This window comes from Sus scrofa, chromosome 6 (assembly GCF_054392235.1).
Source record: "Sus scrofa isolate SSC_HxYL_T2T_F1_AM1 chromosome 6, Sscrofa_HxYL_maternal_Yorkshire_Landrace_v2.0, whole genome shotgun sequence".
Taxonomy (NCBI): domain Eukaryota; kingdom Metazoa; phylum Chordata; class Mammalia; order Artiodactyla; family Suidae; genus Sus; species Sus scrofa.
The window spans coordinates 77533070-77552150 of record NC_139388.1 but is presented as its reverse complement, the minus strand read 5'-3'; the positions used below and the strand labels follow the sequence as shown (position 1 = coordinate 77552150).

General features: G+C 48.0%; 1 protein-coding gene across 2 annotated transcripts in view; it reads right to left on the bottom strand.

Moving 5' to 3' along the window:
- PDPN (podoplanin) overlaps nucleotides 1-11201 on the bottom strand; it is a 30976-nt gene extending 19775 nt beyond the window's left edge. For both annotated transcript variants that reach the window (XM_005665017.4, XM_084958949.1), the window contains exon 1: nucleotides 10913-11201. In XM_005665017.4, the coding sequence (XP_005665074.2) occupies nucleotides 10913-10979 (67 nt within the window). In that variant the 5' untranslated portion in view covers nucleotides 10980-11201. The remainder of the gene's footprint in view (nucleotides 1-10912) is intronic.
- Nucleotides 11202-19081: the final 7880 nt, after the last annotated feature.

Sequence of the window (19081 nt, the reverse complement as noted above, 5' to 3'; positions counted from 1 at the left end):
TCCAGAAGCCGCAGTGAAAAAAAAAGAAAGAAAAAGAAAAAGAAAACAAAACAAAATAAAATCAAGGAAACAAACCCCCAGCTCTAACCACTGTGTCACACAGCCCTCACATGTATTGGTCACTCTTCCATAGCTCCCACTCGTTGCCTTCCTCACTTGACCCCATCACTGCCCAGCCACTCCCGAGCTACTCCTCCAGGTCCAGGGAAAACACCTCTTTCTTCAGAGCCCACCCCCAACCCCCAAGGAGCCAGGAAAAAGCCATCTTCTAAACTAGTGTAAAGCTTGATACACCTTTCCCCCTACTCTCATTTATAAACTTCTTTTCTTTCCCTTAAAGTTTTATTGACGTGTAGTTGATTTATGAGGCTGTGAGCAGTTCTGCTGCACAGCAAAGTGATGCTGCGAGACACGTCCACACATCCATTCTCCTTGCTTCTCTTCCCACATAGATGATCGCGGAATAGTGGGTGGCGTTCTCTGCACTGTACAGCAGGTCCCCGTTGACCAGTCCTTCCATAAACCTCCATGTGCATGTGCCAATCCCAGACCCCCCAGTCCATCCCTCCCCTGTCTCATTTACAAACTTCTTTTTTTTTTTTCTGTTTTTTTTTTTTTGGTCTTTTTGCCATTTCTTGGGCCACTCCTGCAGCATATGGAGTTTCCCAGGCTAGGGGTCTAATGGGAGCTGTAGCCACCGGCCTATGCCAGAGCCACAGCAACGTGGGACCCAAGCCTCATCTGTAACCTACACCACAGCTCATGGCAACGCCGGATCCTTAACCCACTGAGCAAGGCCAGGGACTGAACCCAGAACCTCGAATCTGTTCCTAGTCAGAGTCATTAACCCCTGAGCCACGATGAGAACTCCTCATTTACAAACTTCTTGAGGACGCCATTCGTTCTGCTGGAAGCCTAGGGCCCAGCCACTAGCAGAGGCTCTGACAGCTGAATGAATGAATGATTAGATGAATAGTTACACTTTTCAGGACTCAGGAGAATAAATCAACTCACCTGCTCACCCCAGCCACAGACCATGTTTGGGCCCCCTCGAGTGTCAAAACAAGAGGCTGTTGGTTACAACCTCAACCAAGATTACTCAACCTGGGGAGGCGCTTCTCTCTTGACTAAGAGCGGAATGTTCTCCGTAAAACAGGAAATGAGTTCACAGTTTTATAGACTGGAGTCAACACCTCTGTAAGAACTTTTCTGGAACCTTGGCTGGGGCTGAAGTCCTGCATGAAAAAGCCCCCTCCTAGGAAGAACCGCTTAGCACTGCAGTAACCAAACAACTCAGGCTGGCTTTTGAAGGGCTGCCTTGGAGCAGAGCATCTCAGCAGGGTGGTGGGGTGTTCAGGAAACACTCACCAGCTGCTCAGAAATTGGGCTTCTGATTCATGCGGGGCAGTCTGCTGAGCAGGCCCTGATTTTGCAAGAGTGAAAAGAGAAGCCCCTTTGGATCTGATCTCACCATCCACCCGTGCAGCTCACAGACAGCCTAGCTGCGAGCCCAGAAGGATGAGGCCCTGCAGGAATGTACAGAATGTGGCTGGGTTTCCACTAGCTGCCCTTGGCCTGGATCCTAAGCCTGGGAGTTTGAAGTGTGCTTCAGTACATTTTATTTTTGTCTTTTCAGGGCCATACCTGCAGCATATGGAAGTTCCCAGGTTAGGGGGTCCCATCAGAGCTGCAGGTGCCAGCCCACGCCACAGCCACAGCAATGCCAGATCCGAGCCGTGTCTGCCACCTACGTCACAGCTTGCAGCAACACCGGATCCTTAACCCACCGAGCAAGGCCAGGGTTCAAACCCACATCCTCATGGATGCTATTTGGGTTCCTAACCTGCTGAGCCACCCCTTAGCTAGGAGGATCTCTTTTGACCTTCCTTGCTATCTTTCCCCCTCGTTCTGATGACTGAGGATTGAGGAATTTGGGCAGCAAACTCTGTCTCTGGGACTTTTTGTTTTCTTTTCTTTTCTTTTTTTTTTTTTTTTAAGGGCTGCACATGCAGTATGTGGAAGTTCCCGAGCGAGGGGTCAAATCAGAGCTACAGCTGCCGGCCTACGCCACAGCCACAGCCATAGCAACTCGGGATCCGAGCCGCGTCTGTGACCTATACCACAGCGCACGGCAACAATGGATCCTTAACCCACTGAGTGAGGCCAGGGATCGAACCTGCATCCTCACGGATCCTCGTCGGGTTCGCTACTGCTGAGCCATGATAGGAACTCCCCGGGACTTATTTCTGACCCCACTTTAGTTAAGACTCTCCCCAGGTACCCAGAAAAGACACCAGATTGCATGGCTTACTATTACCTCATCACATTGATTTCTAATCTCTTATTCCTCCCATCCCATTTCTATCACCTGCCTTCCTGTCATTCCTGCCAAAAGGCTTGGGTCTCTGTGCTTCTTCCCTCTTCCTCCTGCCAAATGTTTACCAGGTGCTGAATAAGATGGGTCCTGCTTTCTTCTCTAAGAAGCTAGAGACATACACAAAAAATTAAAAGACAGTGAAAGAACAGTAATTAACTGTGGTAAGTACTGGTATAAGGTAATTAATTACTGGTACTGGTATAAGGATAGATGTACAGATCCACGGAATAGATCTGGATTGAGAGTCCAGAAATGAAGCCACACATCTATGGGCAATTGATTTTGGTAAAAGTGCCAAGGTGAGGCATTCCCGCTGTGGTGCAGGGAGTTCAGGATCCGGGGTTGTTTCTGCAGTGGCTCAGGTCACTGCCGAGGCACACATTTGACTCCCTGCCTCCACAGTGGGTTAAGGATCCTGTGTTGCCACAGCTGTGGCAAAGGTCACAGCTCTGGCTCAGATTTGATCCCTGTCCCAGGAATTTCCATAGGCCGTGGATGCAGGGGGAAAAAAAAGGTGCAAGGTGGTTCAGTGGGACAATGGGATATTCTCATGCAAAAGAATGGAGTTGGACCTCTATCTCACACCACATATAAAAATTAATTTCAAATGATTCAAAGACGTCACTGTAAGAGCTAAAACTATGCAACTTTTGGAAGAAAACAAGAGTAAATCTTCACGACCTTGGATTAGGCAGTGGCTTCTTAGATGTGTCAACCACAGTACAGGCAACAGAAATAAAAATAGATAAATTGGACATCAAAAAATTTTAAATTTGTGCTCTTGAGACTGAAGCGACAACCCACAAAATGAGAGGTGTATCGGCAATTCATATGTCTGATAAAAGTCTAGTCTCCAGAACACTTAAAAAAAATCCAACAATAAAAACGAAAACCCAATTTTAAAATGAGAAAAAGTTATTAACAGATATTTCTCCAAAGAAGATAAATAAATGGCTTATAAACCATTTAAAGCTGTGCAACACCATGCGTCATTAGGGGAATGCAGATCAAAATGATAATGAGACAGCCCTTCACACCCATTGGGATGGCTAGTATTTAAAAAAAAACCACTCACCCAAATGGAAAATAACAAGGGTTGGCAAGGATGTGGAGAAACTGGAACGGTTATGCAGTGTTGGTTGGAATGTCAAATGGTGCAGCTGCTTTGGAAAATAGTTTGGCAGTTCCTCAAAACGTTAAACATAAGAGTTACCATGTGACCTGGCAATTCCACTTCTAGGTATATACTTGAGCGCAATGAAAACAGGTCCACACACAGACTTGTACATTAATATCCACAGCGACATTATTCGTCATGGCTCCAAAGTGAAAACAACCCAAAGTCCATCAATGGGCAAACGGATGAACCAAATGTGGCATAGCCACACCGTGGAATACTATACAGACATAAAAAAAGAATGATAGTCTGGAGTTCCCGTGTGGCTCAGTGGGTTAAGGATTCAGCGTTGCAGCAAGCTGCAGCGTAGGTGGCAGATGCGGCTGGGATCCCGTGCTGCTGTGGCATAAGCCTCAGCAGCAGCTCCAAATCAGCCCCTGGCCCACGAACTTCCATATGCTGCAGATGTGGCCGTAAAAAGAAAAAGACAAAAAAAAAAAAAAGGAATGAAATTCTGACTCATGCTACAACATGGATAAACCTTGAAAACATCATGCTAAGTCAAAGAAGCCAGACATAAAAGACCACATACTGTATGATTATATGAAATACCTAAAGTAGACAAACCCATAAAGACAGGTAGCAGATTAGTGGTTGCTAGGGAGATGGGGGGAGGGGAAAATGGGAGCAATTGCAAATGGTCTGGGACTTTGATGCAGGGGGTGATAAAAATGTTCTAAAAACTGACAGTGGTGGAGTTCCCGTCATGGCTCAGTGGAACCTGAGTAAGATCCAGGAGGATGCGGGTTCGATCCCTGCCCTCGCTCAGTGGGTTAAGGATCCAGCATTGCCATGAGCTGGGGTGTAGGCCCGTAGCTGTCGCTCCAATTTGACCCCTAGCCTAAGAACCTCCATATGCTGAGGGTGCAGCCCTAAAAAGACAAAAGACAAAAAATAAAATTAAAAAATACAATAAAATAAAACAGCGGTGAGGCTTTACAACTCTCTAAATACACGAAAAATCACGGGATTGTTTAACTTAAAGGGGTTAATTTTATGATATGAGAATTACATATCAATAAAAAAAATTAATACAGGGACAATGTCGTAAGAGGTGATTAAGAAGAAATCAGGAAATGAGTAAAGAGTAATAAGACATCCGGAAACGCTGAGCTGCAAGCCTTCCCGGCTCTGTTCCCCTGAATCTGAACCCATTCCCCCTTCTTCTGTCACCACATGCGGTCCCTGTCCCTCCAACTCTCCCCCTGCCCCCAGGTGGGTCCCATAAACTAGATGCAGTCCTTGTCAATACATGTTCCTCTGGCAGGCCCACCTCCTATGTATTTATTTATTCCTATGTATTTATTTCCTATTTATGGCCCACTGGGCTCCCATCTGCCCATGGCCTACAAAAAAAGGTCCACCTCCCACTTACCATGAACTCATCCTTCTCCCTGATTTCCTGCCACTCCCCAACTCAACACCCCCACTCCAGCCAGGCTTCACGGCTCTTCCTGGCCCTGGGTGCCCCACCTATTCCCCCACAAACTCCAGATGGTTCTAATTTCCATGCGTTTGCTCAAGCAGCCTCTCCTGCCCGGACTGCCCTTCCCTGCCACCATTTTTCACAGCCAAGTTCAAGTCTCCTCTTCCCCACAAGGCTTCTTCTAGCTCCCAAAGGCCAAAAGACTCTCATTTCCAAAGCAACAGCAGATGAAGGTGTGGGCTACTGAGGAGATGCCATTTGATGGACTGATTGACATATAGTTGAGTTACAATGCTGTGTTAATTTCTGCGGTACAGCAAAATGACTGTTATTCACACATTTATTCTTTCTCATATTCTTTTCCATTATGATTTATCATAGGATTTTTTTTTTTCAATTTTTTAGGAACTTTATGGAAATTCCCAGGCTAGGGGTTGAAGTGGAGCTGCAGCTGCTGGCCTATGCCACAACCACAGCAATTTGGGATCTGAATCTCGTCTGAGACCTACACCACATCTCCTAGCAATGCTGGATCCCCAACCCACTGAGTGAGGCCAGGGATTGAACCCGCATCCTCATGGACACTAGTGGGGTTTGTAACCCGCTGAACCACAACAGGAACTCCGTATAGGATGCTGAATATAGTTCCCTGGGGATGGGCTGCCTGGATTCAGGTTTCACCATGGGTGTGTACTAACTCTGTGCCGGTATGTAAGTTATTCAACCTCTCTGAGCCTCTTTACCCATCCATAAAATACAAATAGTTCCTACCTTGTAGGTCAGTGGGGGGGATCTGAATGAAACAGGGCTGGGAAAGTGTTTGACACTGAATACTCGGTGCATGTCAGCTGTTATTACCGACTTACTGGCATTAATGCCACCCACGCCAGAGTGTCGTTCCCTGGGTTTTACTGATTCCGAAATGTAATCTTCCTATAGGATGACACAGCTCAGAGGAAACGGTTTCACACGAGCCAAACTCACAAGAGGCCGGGAAATCAAGTAGCTTAGGTAGAAGTGCAAATAGTTTCCAACGCTTTCTACACATATTTGCTACTTAAGCCATGCCCTTCTGGAGAGCCAAATACCTGAAATGCTGTCTGGGACCCAGAGAACAAAGGCTGGGGTGGGGCAGTTGAGGGGAGCACATTTCCAGACTGTCATAGGACAGAGATCCCTGATTCATCACAATAACACCTTGACTGAGATCAGATCGGAAGCCCTACAGCCACCAGCGATGACATCTCGCATCCTAGCTGTTAGCAAGGATAACATTTGCCTTGCCTGACTCACAAAGAAGTTACTCAGTAAATATTTGTTAAGTAAATGCATTCCTTGGGCAAGGCGGGTCCTTATTAGTCCCCATTCCCTTCCCCTCCGGGCTCGATTCTAGGCAAACCCACTCCCTTCTCCTTTGGGCAGATACCACTCATCCGATCGCTTACGTTCGTTGTGTTTTACTCACCCGAATGGAGACAGTGAGATGAATTATCGAAAATACTGGGCTCTCATCCACTAATATGTTTACTCATCTTCTAGTGGCTCTTCCCTGCTTCCCATCTAGATCTCTGTAACTGGCATTCCCCTGCCTGCTACAAATGTAACAATGACAATTATTAACCCTCCTGGGGCTCAGCCATAGATAGTCCTCTCTACTGCCTGGAGCCCTGGCAGCTCTGACCCTCTGAAGAGAGGTCGAGAGCACATCTTCCTCCGGAAAGATGATTATCCCATTGGTAGGTTTGTTGTTTTTTGGTTTATGGGTTTTTTTTTTTTTTTTTTCCCCTGCATAAAATTTAGTATTGTCCTGACAACTCAGCTCACAGCTCTTCAGACAAGAGATGAATGAGGTGGCCAGGTGGGAACTTAGCGGTGATTTCTCTCTAAGGATAAACCCATTCTCCTCTGAGCAAATCCCGAGGCAAAAGCGCTGGGGCAGCCAACCAGGAGAGCCAGTAGCCTGTCCATCCCTACCTGATGAGGCTCAAGGGGACACCGGCCATGGACTGGCTGGGGGGCGCCGGGGTGAGACACGAGGGAAGCAAACAGCCACCTCGTTTTCCTGCCTTGGATGAAAGTTGGCCGAATTCCAGTTGCTCCCTAACCTGGCTCCAACTCACAGCCCTCTCGAAAATGCCCAATCGCTTTCCTTTCCCCCAACGTTTTAAGAAATCAGTAGGGAAAGGCTTCAAAACTCCAATCAAAAGGTGTTTTAATGACATGTTCAAAACAGGCAAATCTATGGAAACAGAAACGAGCAGTTGCTAGGGATCAGAGGATGGGGTTGCTAGGGGTGGGGTGCTAGGTTTCTTTGGGGGGTGATGAAAATATTCTGAAATTAGAAAGTGGTGAAGGTTGTGTGACTTCATGGAAATGCTAAAACAAGAAACACCTGAAGTTTGTTCCCGGGTTTCAGCGCACACACACACACACACCCAAAACAAAACAAAACAATCACTTGTACACTTTAACATGGTGACTTATGGCTTGTGAATCTTATTTCAATAAAACTGTGGGCTTTTTTTTTTTTTTTTAAGTAAAAAAAAAAAAGAAAAAAACTTATCTCCTGCCCCCCCCCCCCCACGATGGGACTCCTAAGACTTATTTCAGTAACCCTCCCTGGCTTTCCTCAATCATTTGATTCTCTTCTAACAAAACACTCTCACTGGAGATTTCCTTGGAATATCCCAGGAATGACAAGTTTCCTTGGAGAACCTTGCAGCATCTGGTTCAGCTTCCTCAAGTGAGTTTCACAAGGGTACTGCCAGGTATATGAGCCTTCTCACTCTCTCCATCCTCCCCCGTAATATTTCCACAAGTTGTAACCTGGCATGCCTGTTCCTGGAAGCCAGAAATATGACAAATATTCAGATAAGCCAGTGGAATTTAAAGCACACGTTCGTTGTTCGTGGCTTTGCTGGTGAGGCCTGTAGTGCATGCTTTATGTTCAAGGGTACCTCTCTCAAAGAAGGTACACAGAGCTCAAATCCAGCACTTCAGGAGATGCTGAATTACTCTTGGGGGGATGATTTAAGGAATCCTATTTTAATGGACTGTGACATCTTCATTCTTAAAGGAATATTAGGATAAGGATTCCATGTAAAGAACTTCATATATCTTTCAAAAATTTTTTTCCTGTTCAAGGAGTTTAAAGCAAGGTTAACCTTTAATGTTTTAAATTTCAAGTTCAGCTTTCTTAGCTTTTTTTTTTCCTCTTTTTTTTTTTTTTTTTTTTTTTTTTGCTGTGTAATTGTGTAATGCAGCAAAAAGAGCTTGAGGTTTGGAGTTAGGCCCATTTTTTTTGGGAATCCCAGTCCTGCCATATTCTGAAGGAATAATGTATAATTTTAGGAGTTGCAATGACTAAATGAGGGACTGTGACATTCCTAGCACATGGTGGGGGATAGGATAGGAGTTGGGAGAGAAGTGGTGTCTGTCCTACTTGGCCACACCATCCACTGTCACACCAGGGTTTGGGGTCTTTGCAATTCTCGGCGGCCTAGAGTTCATCACTGGCCACTCATTTCGGAGAAAGGGCCACGTACTCTGCTCAGCCAGGGCTCCCATCTGCCGTGTCCCAGCTTAGCCTTCTCATGCCTGGAGACTTCTTTTTTTCACACCCACCCCAAGACTTCTTAAACGTGCTTTTCTATGTGAAACGCTATCTTGGATCTCATGCACAGTGTAATCAATAAAGCCTTCCTCACAAAGGCTCCAACAGATCTGAGATGCGTTAAACACAACAAAAAACTCTTAGCCACTCGAGAAGATTTCCGAGCCTCCGAAACTGGCAGGAGTTTTGGGGAAATCACAGGGAATTTTCTTCGTTGCATGATTAATCCTGGGTGGATGGATCCCGGAAAAGCACACGTGGGTTTGCAGCACGCAGCTGCCTGCAGAACTTCACGGAATAAACCAACTAACGGAGAGGCCTGAGTGCGTGTTTTGGATGAAAGCTGGAATGAGGGCGGGGCCTGACAATGGAGGAAAACGCCAGATGTGTGGACAACAGAGCTCCTTTGACTCCACAAACATCCCCAGAGACAACACAAGGGACCAGATTATACAACTGAACCAGATTATAACACTAGCCCAGCCGAGAGTGGAATCCTAAGAGAAGGATAATAAAATTCATCACCATAATTACCCCCAGCCCAGCTCCCAGACAAAAGCCAACAATGGCTCGGCTCAATGAAGTTATTCATCCATATTCAAGTTGCCTCACTCATTATCCTCAGACAAAAACCCTCCTGGGCCTCAGCGCCTTGCCAGCAGCCCAGCAACTCAGCTTGGACATAAGGGGGGTGGGGGTGGGGGGGCTTCTGTCTTTAGCGATGGAGCTGTAAGTACCAGTGGTGGTTGGTTTTTTCAAAGTTCACCATGACTTTTTAGGAGTACCTTTGATAGTCAGCACTGGCTCAAAAGTAATTACAGGTCACTCTTCCCTGGGAGAAAACAGGCTGTCGCCCAGTGGCAGTCTTTCCTGAGCAGAGCTGGGATGCGGCTTGGTGGCGGGGGGTGTACCTCCCACACCTTGCCCCTGCTGAGCACAAAACAGTGTCCTCTGCACACTGTCTCACCAAAAAGGAAATGTAACCGAAATGCAGAGCTGTGTATATCGCCCTGGAAGGAGAAGTTCCAAAGATAGGTCCGCCACGAATAGCAGACAGCACAGACTAAAACTCGCTGTATCGCTTCCCCAGGGCTGGCTATTATTGCCTCTGTGTGGAATCAGAGAAGCTTTGGTGAGGTCCACTCTGCCCTTAAGCCTCTCCCTCCAAGCAGGATTCCTCTGGCACCAGGCTTACCCAGATCCTCCGCCTCTGACTCCAATGATCACTAGTCAGCTTAAGATGCCTTCAACCAGTATTTAGCGAGCAACTACTACAGGCAATATAGTGTTTGGGCCCTGGAGATCAAGGCTAAGACATAGCTGTGTTCATGGGAGCTTATATTTGACAGTGGAAACAGATAAAAATAAAACTCAAGAAAAATAAAACATTGACCAATGTGCATGGATGCCACCAACCCAGCACAATGGGCAGAAAGAAGCGAGTGCAGGAGGGGGTGTGATAGAAAGAGGAAAGCAAAGGGGAAGATGCAGACTACCGGCAGGCAGTGCCTCCATCCTCAGATAGAGCCCAGGGATGGTCTCAGGAGTCACCGACACCCAGTCATTGACACTGTTGGCCAAGTTCGACTCAAAGCCCCAAAGGAAATTAAGCCTCAATGTTCCCAACAGTCCTTCACTGACTCAGGAACTCGGGACCTTCCTCTTCAGTCCTTTCCACCCACACTATCCTCTCTGCACAGGATGACAGGACCGAAGCCTCTTCCAGCGGGTCTCCACTGATGCGGTCTGAGTGTGTCCACCGTTCAGGGGGCACAAGGTGTAGGCCCTGGCAGCCCCCAGAGGGAGCCTGTCGCGGCTGGGGGGACCCCACCCCCACCCCAGCGCCCCTAAATGTCCCTCCCGGTTCCACCCGGCCAGCTTCTTCTGCAGCCATGGGCGGTCCTCGGCTACACAGCCCTGTAGGATAGCCCAGCGCAGCCGGTGGAAGGCTCCTGGCTGCTACCTTGCCACTCTCTCCCTTAGGAGCCAGCTCCGCCCGACCCAGGGAGGCCCCCTCTGCTCGCCATCCGCTGCCTGTGGATTTAGGGTCTCCTCCTGGCACCCCACTCAGCTCTTTCCCTGGCACCTGTGGATTTAGGGTCTCCTCTTGGCACCTTGCTCAACTCTTTCTCTGGCACCTGGCACCGGCCAAGCCGCTGTCCCTCCTTCTCCCGGATCCTCCAGACTCCTTGCGCACACACCCTGCCAGCTCCCCCGAGCTCTCCCGGGCAACCTCAAATACCAGGCCCGGCGTTCCGGCAACTCCCGGCTCGCTTGCCCCTCCAGCAGCTGCCGGGAGCCCCGCCTGCCAGTTCTTACCTCCTTCTGCCAGGACCCAGAGCGATGCGCTTCCCAAAACGAAGAGCAGAACTGGCACCTTCCACATTTTCTTAGCTGACTTGTCTTCCGCGGGGGGGGGGCGCCGAGCAGCTAGTTTCCGTGCTGGGGGGAAGATGAGGCAAAAGCTCCGCAGCCACAGGCCCTCGCTTGATGGAGCGCGTAGAGAGAGGGCTGGAAGGCGGGGGGCAAACGTCGCAGCGCGGGAGGGGTCCCCAAGCTTCCTTCTTCGGCAGCCGCTGCAACCGCTCCAGGAGCAAACTTTGCAGTTGGGAACTTTCCGAGCCAAGTCAGCATTTATCTCCCCGGGCGAGGGCGGGGTGATCGGCGGTAAGGTGGTCTCTGCCCGGGCTCCCTGGGACCGCCCCCCGCCTCTGTTTGGCCAGCGCGAAAGCGATGACCTCAGGCCAGGTTTAAAGTTACACGGCCGCAGCTGCGGGGGCTGCCAGGACGGGCGGAGGGCCAGAGCCCAGGCAAAATTGGCTTTTATTCGGCTCCCCAGCCAGAGGGAAGGGGGCGCATACAATAAGCGTTTCTTTGGAGGGGGATTTTTAAGCTTTGTTATTCTGTTTTTTAAGGGTAAGGCACCAGCTTGGGCTTCTCTTCCTACGAGAAGTAAACTGTTCTTTGTGTGGCCCGTCGCTTTCGACCTAAGTCGCTTTAGATCTAAGCATTCTTGTAAATACGGAATTTGATGGGCTTTCGAAAAAAGTGGCCGTCCTCGTCTGGGTGGGCCAGAGGCGGCTCGCGCTGGTAAATTGCGCCCTTCTCCAGGCGCAGGGAGCAGGCGGGCTCCTGGGGGCCTGGCGCGAGACCTGACTGGGAGCTGGCTGGAAGCTTGGCAGGCTCAGTGGCTCCGGCAGTTTGGGAATAAAGGCTGGGCTGGAGATTGAGCCTCCCCCTACTCTGGATACAGCCCTGCGGTGCGGTGCTGGGGCCCAGTGAGAAGTCGCTGGGGAACCACAGCCCCAGAACCACAAGGACTCGCCTGATCACCAACCTGTGTGCACTTCCAGCTGGGGCTCAGCTACCGTCTGCTTTAATCCTGGTGCTTGGCCCCCAAATTCCCACTTTACTGCTTTAAGCAATGTTGCCCTGACCTCAGGTACTGGCCGTTAGCAACGGGAAAAGCGTTTATGGTTTCATTTTATTTCTTTTTGAACTCTTGGAATTAATTTTTTTTTTTTCTTTTAAAGGGAGGAGTTGGAGAGGTGGCCCACTCCCAGATGCCACAAATTCCAGTCAACAAAAAGAACCCGGAGACTAATGCCCTCAAGCTCCATTCTGGGGTGAAAATTGGCTGTTTCCAGATCCTTCTCTTAAACCAGATTCTAAATTCACTTGACTAAGAATCACATAAGAATCGTCATAAGAATCACAAGGAGAATTTCCCTGTGGCTCAGCAGGTTAATAACCCGACTACCATGAGGATTTGGGTTCCATCCCTGGCCTTGCTCAGTGGGTTAAGGATCTGGTGTTGCCTCAAGCTGTGACATAGGTCTCAGCTGCAGCTCAGAGCTGGTGTTGTGTAAGCCGGCAGCTGCAGCTCTGATTCAACCCTTAGACTTGGAACCTCCACGTGCCTCTGGTGCAGCCCTAAAAATACAGGAAAAAAAAAAAACCAACAAAAAAACCACACTAACAATAAAAAACCCTGAATCACAGGGGGAGTTCCCAAATGGCTCAGGAATTTAAGGAGCCAGCATTGTCACTGCTCTGGCTTGGGTTCAGTCCCCCACCCAGGAACTTCCACATACCTTGGTCTTCGTCAAAAAAAAAAAAAAAAAAAGAATCACAAGGGGTGATTGCTTTAAAAGCTCAGATTCCTGGGTTCCACCCCCAGGAATCAGGCCCTTTGAGAATTCTTATTTTAAGTGAGTGTCCCCAGGGATATTTAGTAAACAGAGCCCCCTGGCAGCCCTTCTCAAACAGCAGTGACCTTGTGAATTACTGCAACTATCTTGCAGCTTTGTGGGGAGATTCTGCATTTCTAAGGGTCTCCCAGGTGAAGTCTTTTCCTGGGGCTACAGGATAGGAGCTGACCCGTGAAATAAGGGCGAGGAAGTTACCTTGGAGAGGCAAGGGGTTGGAAACATCGAAAACTGGACGTAGAGAGAATAACCTGAACTAACTTCCCCATCACATCACGGTAACGCGTTTTACTGGTGTTACTGCAGTAACAGTAATATTGGTGGAGAGACTGCAAGGTACCTCTAGTGTCTATCCAGTTAGATGAAGGATAGTTGCAAATCCACTCCAAAGTCAAAAAAAAAAAAAAAAAAAAGAAAAGAAAAGAAAAGAAAAAGGAGCCTTCAAGCCTTCGCTTGGAGATAGAGATGAAATGCAGCCTTAGTGGGAGAACTGGTTAAATGCAGCTCACTTAGCGGGGGTTTGGGGCTGGGTTATGATCGAAGGTGCCAACTCAAAATTGCCACTTGCCACCTGCCTTTACAAGGACGAAGTCACAGACTGCTGTGGCCGCTGACCTTCAACACACCCCGCAAGGAGTGGAGATGAGGAATGAGGCACTCTCTGCTCTGGGAAAAACTGGCAGGACAGACCTTTAGATAGGTATTTTCAGGAGAAGATTTTACGAGCCCAATTCCTGCATCTCCTCCTATCTAGGGAAGCGCTAACATCTTTCATGGTGACATCTGCTCCTCGTGACTAGCAGCAAGCCTCTGCTAAAATGTGTGCTTCACCTCACATCCCGCCTTCCCTGAAAGCACGTGTGACATCTCTCCTACTTCTCCAGGCAGTTTCTCAGCGCTGTCTGAAATGCTGTCTCCAGGGCCATAATCTTCGTTTTGCCCCCAACGAAACTGGATCCCTTCACATTGTGCACTTTTTTTTTTTCCTTCTTTTTAGGACCCCACCCATGGCATGTGGAAATTCCCAGGCTACTGATGGAATCAGAGCTGCAGCTGCTGGCCTACACCACAGCCACAGCAATGCGGGATCGGATCCGGATCTGCCACTGCCCACTGAGCAGGGCCAAGGATCAAACCTGCATCACATCTGCATGGATGCTAGTCAGGTTCGTTACTGCTGAACCACAACAGAAACTTTCTTGTGCATTTTTTTTTTTCGGTTGATGAAAGAGAAGCCCCTCTACCCCCCCCCCACCCCCCGCCGCCTCTCCCGCCACCCCAGCCTCCAGGAATGTGTTTAGATTCTACAAGGCTGGTTTCCTGACCTTCTGGTTGAGAAGGGAGGAGGGGGAGGGCGGAGTTGGATGCTGTTGGAGGTCATCCTGGGATGGGGAGAGGGACCAGGACGGGGAGTCTGTGGCAGCCCCTGGGCTCCTGGGTGAGGGTGGCTGGGCCCAGTGGGGACCTGCCTCAACACCCCCCCAAGCAGAGAGGAGAGAGGGGAGGCTGGCACAGGAGTTGGAGCCACGGGGCTCCTGGGTGATTCAGGGTGAGACTAAAGAAGCTGCAGGGAAGCCCAGGGGATTAGGAGTCTGAGCCCAGGCCCGAGGAAGGAAGGAGGAAACAAGTAGTGCAGGTGCCAGAAAATTCCTACAGTCTTATGAAACAGCTTGAGTTCCGAAAGCACTGACTTAGGTGAGATAACATTGATGTCCACCTGTTTACCCGGGAACCTCCAGCATTATCTCACTTAATCCTCAAGGCATCCTTTGGGCTTAGAACACTGATGATTCCCATTTTATATCCAAGGAAACAGGTTTTCAAAGCAGTGTGGCTTCCAAAGGGGCTTCCGAAGAAAGTGCACATCAGATTGGCATGGGTAAGATTAATTCACTTAGGAGTTCCCGTCATGGCTTAGCAGTTAATGAATCTGATTAGCATCCATGAGAACGCAGGTTCGATCTCGGGCCTTGCTCAGTGGGTCAAGGATCTGGTGTTGCTATGAGCTGTGATGTAGGACAAAGACACGGCCCAGATACTGTGTTGCTGTGGCTGTGGTGCAGGCCGGCAGCTACAGCCCTGATGCAACCCCTGGCCTGGGAACTTCCATATGCCTCGGGTGCAGCCCTAAAATGAAAAAAAAAAAAAAAAAAAAATTACGACATTTAACTAAGACTGATTAATTCATCTTAATTAAGATTAAGGCCCGGAGTTCCCGTCGTGGCACAGTGGAAACGAATCCGACTAGGAATCAAGAGGTTGCGGGTTTGATCCCAGGCCTAGGGATGAAGGATCTATTGATGCCGTGAGCTACGGTGTAGGTTGCAGACACAGCTTGGATCCTGTGTTGCTGTGGCTGTGGTGTAGGCCAGCAGCTGTAAAAATAACAACAAAAAAAAGCATCTCCCCCAATATAAACCATAGGAATGGAGATGTGTCTATAAAAAAAAAAAAAAAGATTAAGGCCCCACTCCAGCATGTCTGATTCATAGGTGGGGATGGGGCCTGAGAATTTGCATTTCTAACAAGTTCATGGGTGATGCTGCTGGTCTTGGGGCTCCACTTTGAGATCCACCGGTTAAGAGACCACACATCATCCAGATGGTCCAGCAGGAGGGGTAGAACCCTGGTCCCACAGTTATCCCAAAATTGCAGAACTTGAGCCTGTCAGATGGTGCCGTGTCTTGCTTAAGACCTGGAAAAAGAGCTCTGGAAGTGGCTAAGGAGTAGGGGTCTTTCCCCAACCCCAGGGTGGAGGACCAAGCTGAGGAAGAAGGATCAGAGCCAGGGCACTCGGCTGGGCCCCTCCACCCCAAGGGAAGCTGGGCAGTGAGTGTTAGGCCTCTGATCTTCTCTCGATTCTCAACACACTCTCATCCAGAGCCAAATGCCAATGGCTGGAATCTCTGATATTAAAAACACCTCTGTGGAGTTCCCGTCGTGGCGCAGTGGTTAACGAATCCGACTAGGAACCATGAGGTGGCGGGTTCGATCCCTGGCCTTGCTCAGAGTCTTAAAGATCCGGCATTGCCGTGAGCTGTGGTGTAGTTTGCAGACATAGCTCGGATCCCGTGTTGCAGTGGCTCTGGTGCAGGCCGGCCGGCGGCTACAGCTCTGATTCAACCCCTAGCCTGGGAACCTCCATATGCCATGGGAAGCGGCCCAAGAAACGGCAAAAAGACAAAAAATAAAAAATAAGAAAAATAAAAACACCTCTGACTCAGAGATAAATGGTGCACTCCGTTGAGGGGGCTGCGCCTCAGATGCGTTTAGCAGGAATGGGATGAGGCTGAGGGGAGGGATGGCAAGTAGAGACTCCTGCTGGGGCTGAAGGAACCCTCAGCCGCTTGCTTTGCTGGAGAGAGCCCTAGGGTTTTAGGAATCACAGTTCAGCTCCGTGGTGGCCTTGGCCAATGTGAGCCTCAGTTTCTGCTTCTTTAAAATGGGCATGTTAGGTCTAGAGCAGGGCTTAGCAAACTAGCTTGCTGGCCAAAAGCCCTCTCTTTTTTATGGTCCTCAAGCCAAGAGTGCTTTTTCATTCTTAAAACAATTCTAAAACATGCAAAGCCCATATGTAACAAAGACTTTATGTGGCCTATAGTACCTGAAATATTTACTACCTGGCCCTTTCCAAATATAGCTTACCAGCCCCTGCTTCAGAATTCAACTTGCTTCTCCCTGTACAGCTCCAAATCATTGGACTTTGCACCAGTTTGGGTTGCAGGCTTCAGGCAGAAAGAATCTCAGTAAAATCATATTTTCTTCCTTTTTTTTTTTTTTTTGTCATACATGGACCAGGACTGCCTTTTATTTATTTACTTATTTATTTATTTGGTAGGAACTTAAGTCTCTAAGAAGTGGCACAAGGCAACACACTGATTTGCTTCCACACGTTTTTCTGATACTTACAACATCCATGGGCACATGGTTGGTGTAAAATAAGGGACAGTTTTTTTTTAAAAAATGGGTGCATCAGTCCCACTTTGGAGAGATCTATGCACAGCAAGGAATATAAATGCTGTCATTGCTGAGATGGTCTTTTCTGCCAGGCCCTGCCTGGTTCTCAGCCTCTCAATGTCCCCCACTGGCCACCTGTGCTCACCTGAACCCTCAGCCGGTGCCAGCCTCTTGGGCAGAGGTTCATGACATGGACCCAATACAACAGGTTCCTTTTGGCCTAAGGAAACCCAGATGAACAGGGACGTGGCATCAATTCATCCCCTGCTAGTCCACCCCTCACCTTGGACATGAGTCTTGAAAGCCTCCTGGGCCCCTGTCTGGCTCCCTTGTCCCAAGGCCCCCTCTGGGAAATCCAGTTATCTCCCAGTTCCACCCAGGACCTAGTATTCTGCATCAGGACCCCACCTGGAGGTTGGTTCCTGCCATTCCTCTACTAGGGAGCTGGCTTGGCTTTCTGACCTACTGGGCTACCTCTATTTACCAGAGCACCCTATCTTCTCCAGGAATCACCCCAAAGCTGACTGCCCTTCCTATTGTCAGAGGCAAACTACCACATGCCCCGTTTCAATGGGCAGCACACAATTTTGCTTGCAGGCTTCCTAAAAGAATTTTGCGAAACTACACATACCAATTATTTTTCACCACAGAGTTAAATAAGTGTGTATATATATAGTCTTTTTACGGCCTCACCTGTGGCATGTGGATGTTCCCAGGCTAGGGGTCGAATCAGAGCTATAGCCACCAGCCGGCACCACAGCCACAGCAATGCCAGATCCCAGCCGTGATGCATCTGTGACCCACAGCACAGCTCACAGCAGTGCCAGATCATGAACCCACTGAGCTGGGCCAGGGATTGAACCTGCATCCTTGTTGATACTAGCTGGGTTCATTAACCACTGAGGCATAACAGGAACTCCAAAACAGTATTCTTAATATTTAAATTGAAGGGCAGTATTATTGTCTAATCCACATTCAGACTTTGACAGTTGTACTAGCAATGTCCTTTATCATTTTTTTCCCCCACGATCTAATCCATGACCCTACATTGCACTTGGCTGTCACGACTCCGGATGTCGAAACTCTGCTTCAGCCTCTTTTTTTGGTTCAGATTGTAACTTTTTAAAAAATTAAAACATAGTTGATTTACAATGTTGTGTCAATTTCTGCTGTACAGCAAAGTGACCCAGTCCTACATATATATATATATATATATATATATATATATATATATATATATATATATATATAATTTTTTATTTATAATATCATGCCGTTTTCATATACTGACAATTTTGCCCTTCTCTTCCAGTTTGGTTTCTTTTACTTTTTTTTCTTTTTTCTTTCTTTCCCTTCCCCTCTCTTTCTTTCTTGCTTTCTCTCTTTCTCTCTCTCTCTGTCTCTCTCTCTCTCCTTCCCTCCCTCCCTGTCCTTCTTTCTTTCTGTCTTTCGCCAGGACTTCCAACACTATGTAGAATAAAAGTGGTAAGAGTGGGCATTTTTGACTTGTTCCAGATTTTAATGGGAAGTTTTTCAGCTTTTCTCCGTTGGGTATTATATTGGCTGTAGGTTTGTCATAAATGGCTCTTATGATGTTGAGACATATTCCCTTTATATCCACTTTGGTAAGAGGTTTTATTTTTTTTTTTTTGGTATCATGAATGGATGTTGAATTTCATCAAATTTTTTTTGCATCTATTGAGATGATCATGTGGTTTTTGACTTTCCTTTTGTAAATGTGCTGTATGACATTCATTTGCGTATGTGGAACCATCTTTGTGAATTTGGGATGAGTCTTACTTGGTTGTGGTATATGATCTTTTTTATGTGTTGTTGGATTTGCTTTGCTAAAATTTCTGCATCTCCATTCATCGAAGATATTGGCCTATAATTTTTCTTGTTTGGTAGTATCAGGCAAATTCTATCAAACATACAGAGATGAGCTTATACTGACCCTTCTTCTTTTTTTTTTTTTTTTTTTTTTTTGGTCTTTTTACCATTTCTTGAGCCACTCCCGTGGCATACGGAGGTTCCCAGGCTAGGAGTCAAATCGGAGCTATAGCTGCCAGCCTACGCCAGAGCCACAGCAATGGGGGATCCGAGCTGCATCTGTGACCTACACCACAGCTCACAGCAATGCCAGATCCTTAACCCACTGAGCAAGTCCAGGGATTGAACCTGCAACCTCATGGTTCCTAGTCGGATTCGTTAACCACTGCACCACGATGGGAACTCCCTGATCCTTCTTAAACTCTTTCAAAAGACTGAAGAAGGAACACTCACAATGACATTCTTTGAAGCCACCATCACCCTAATACTAAAC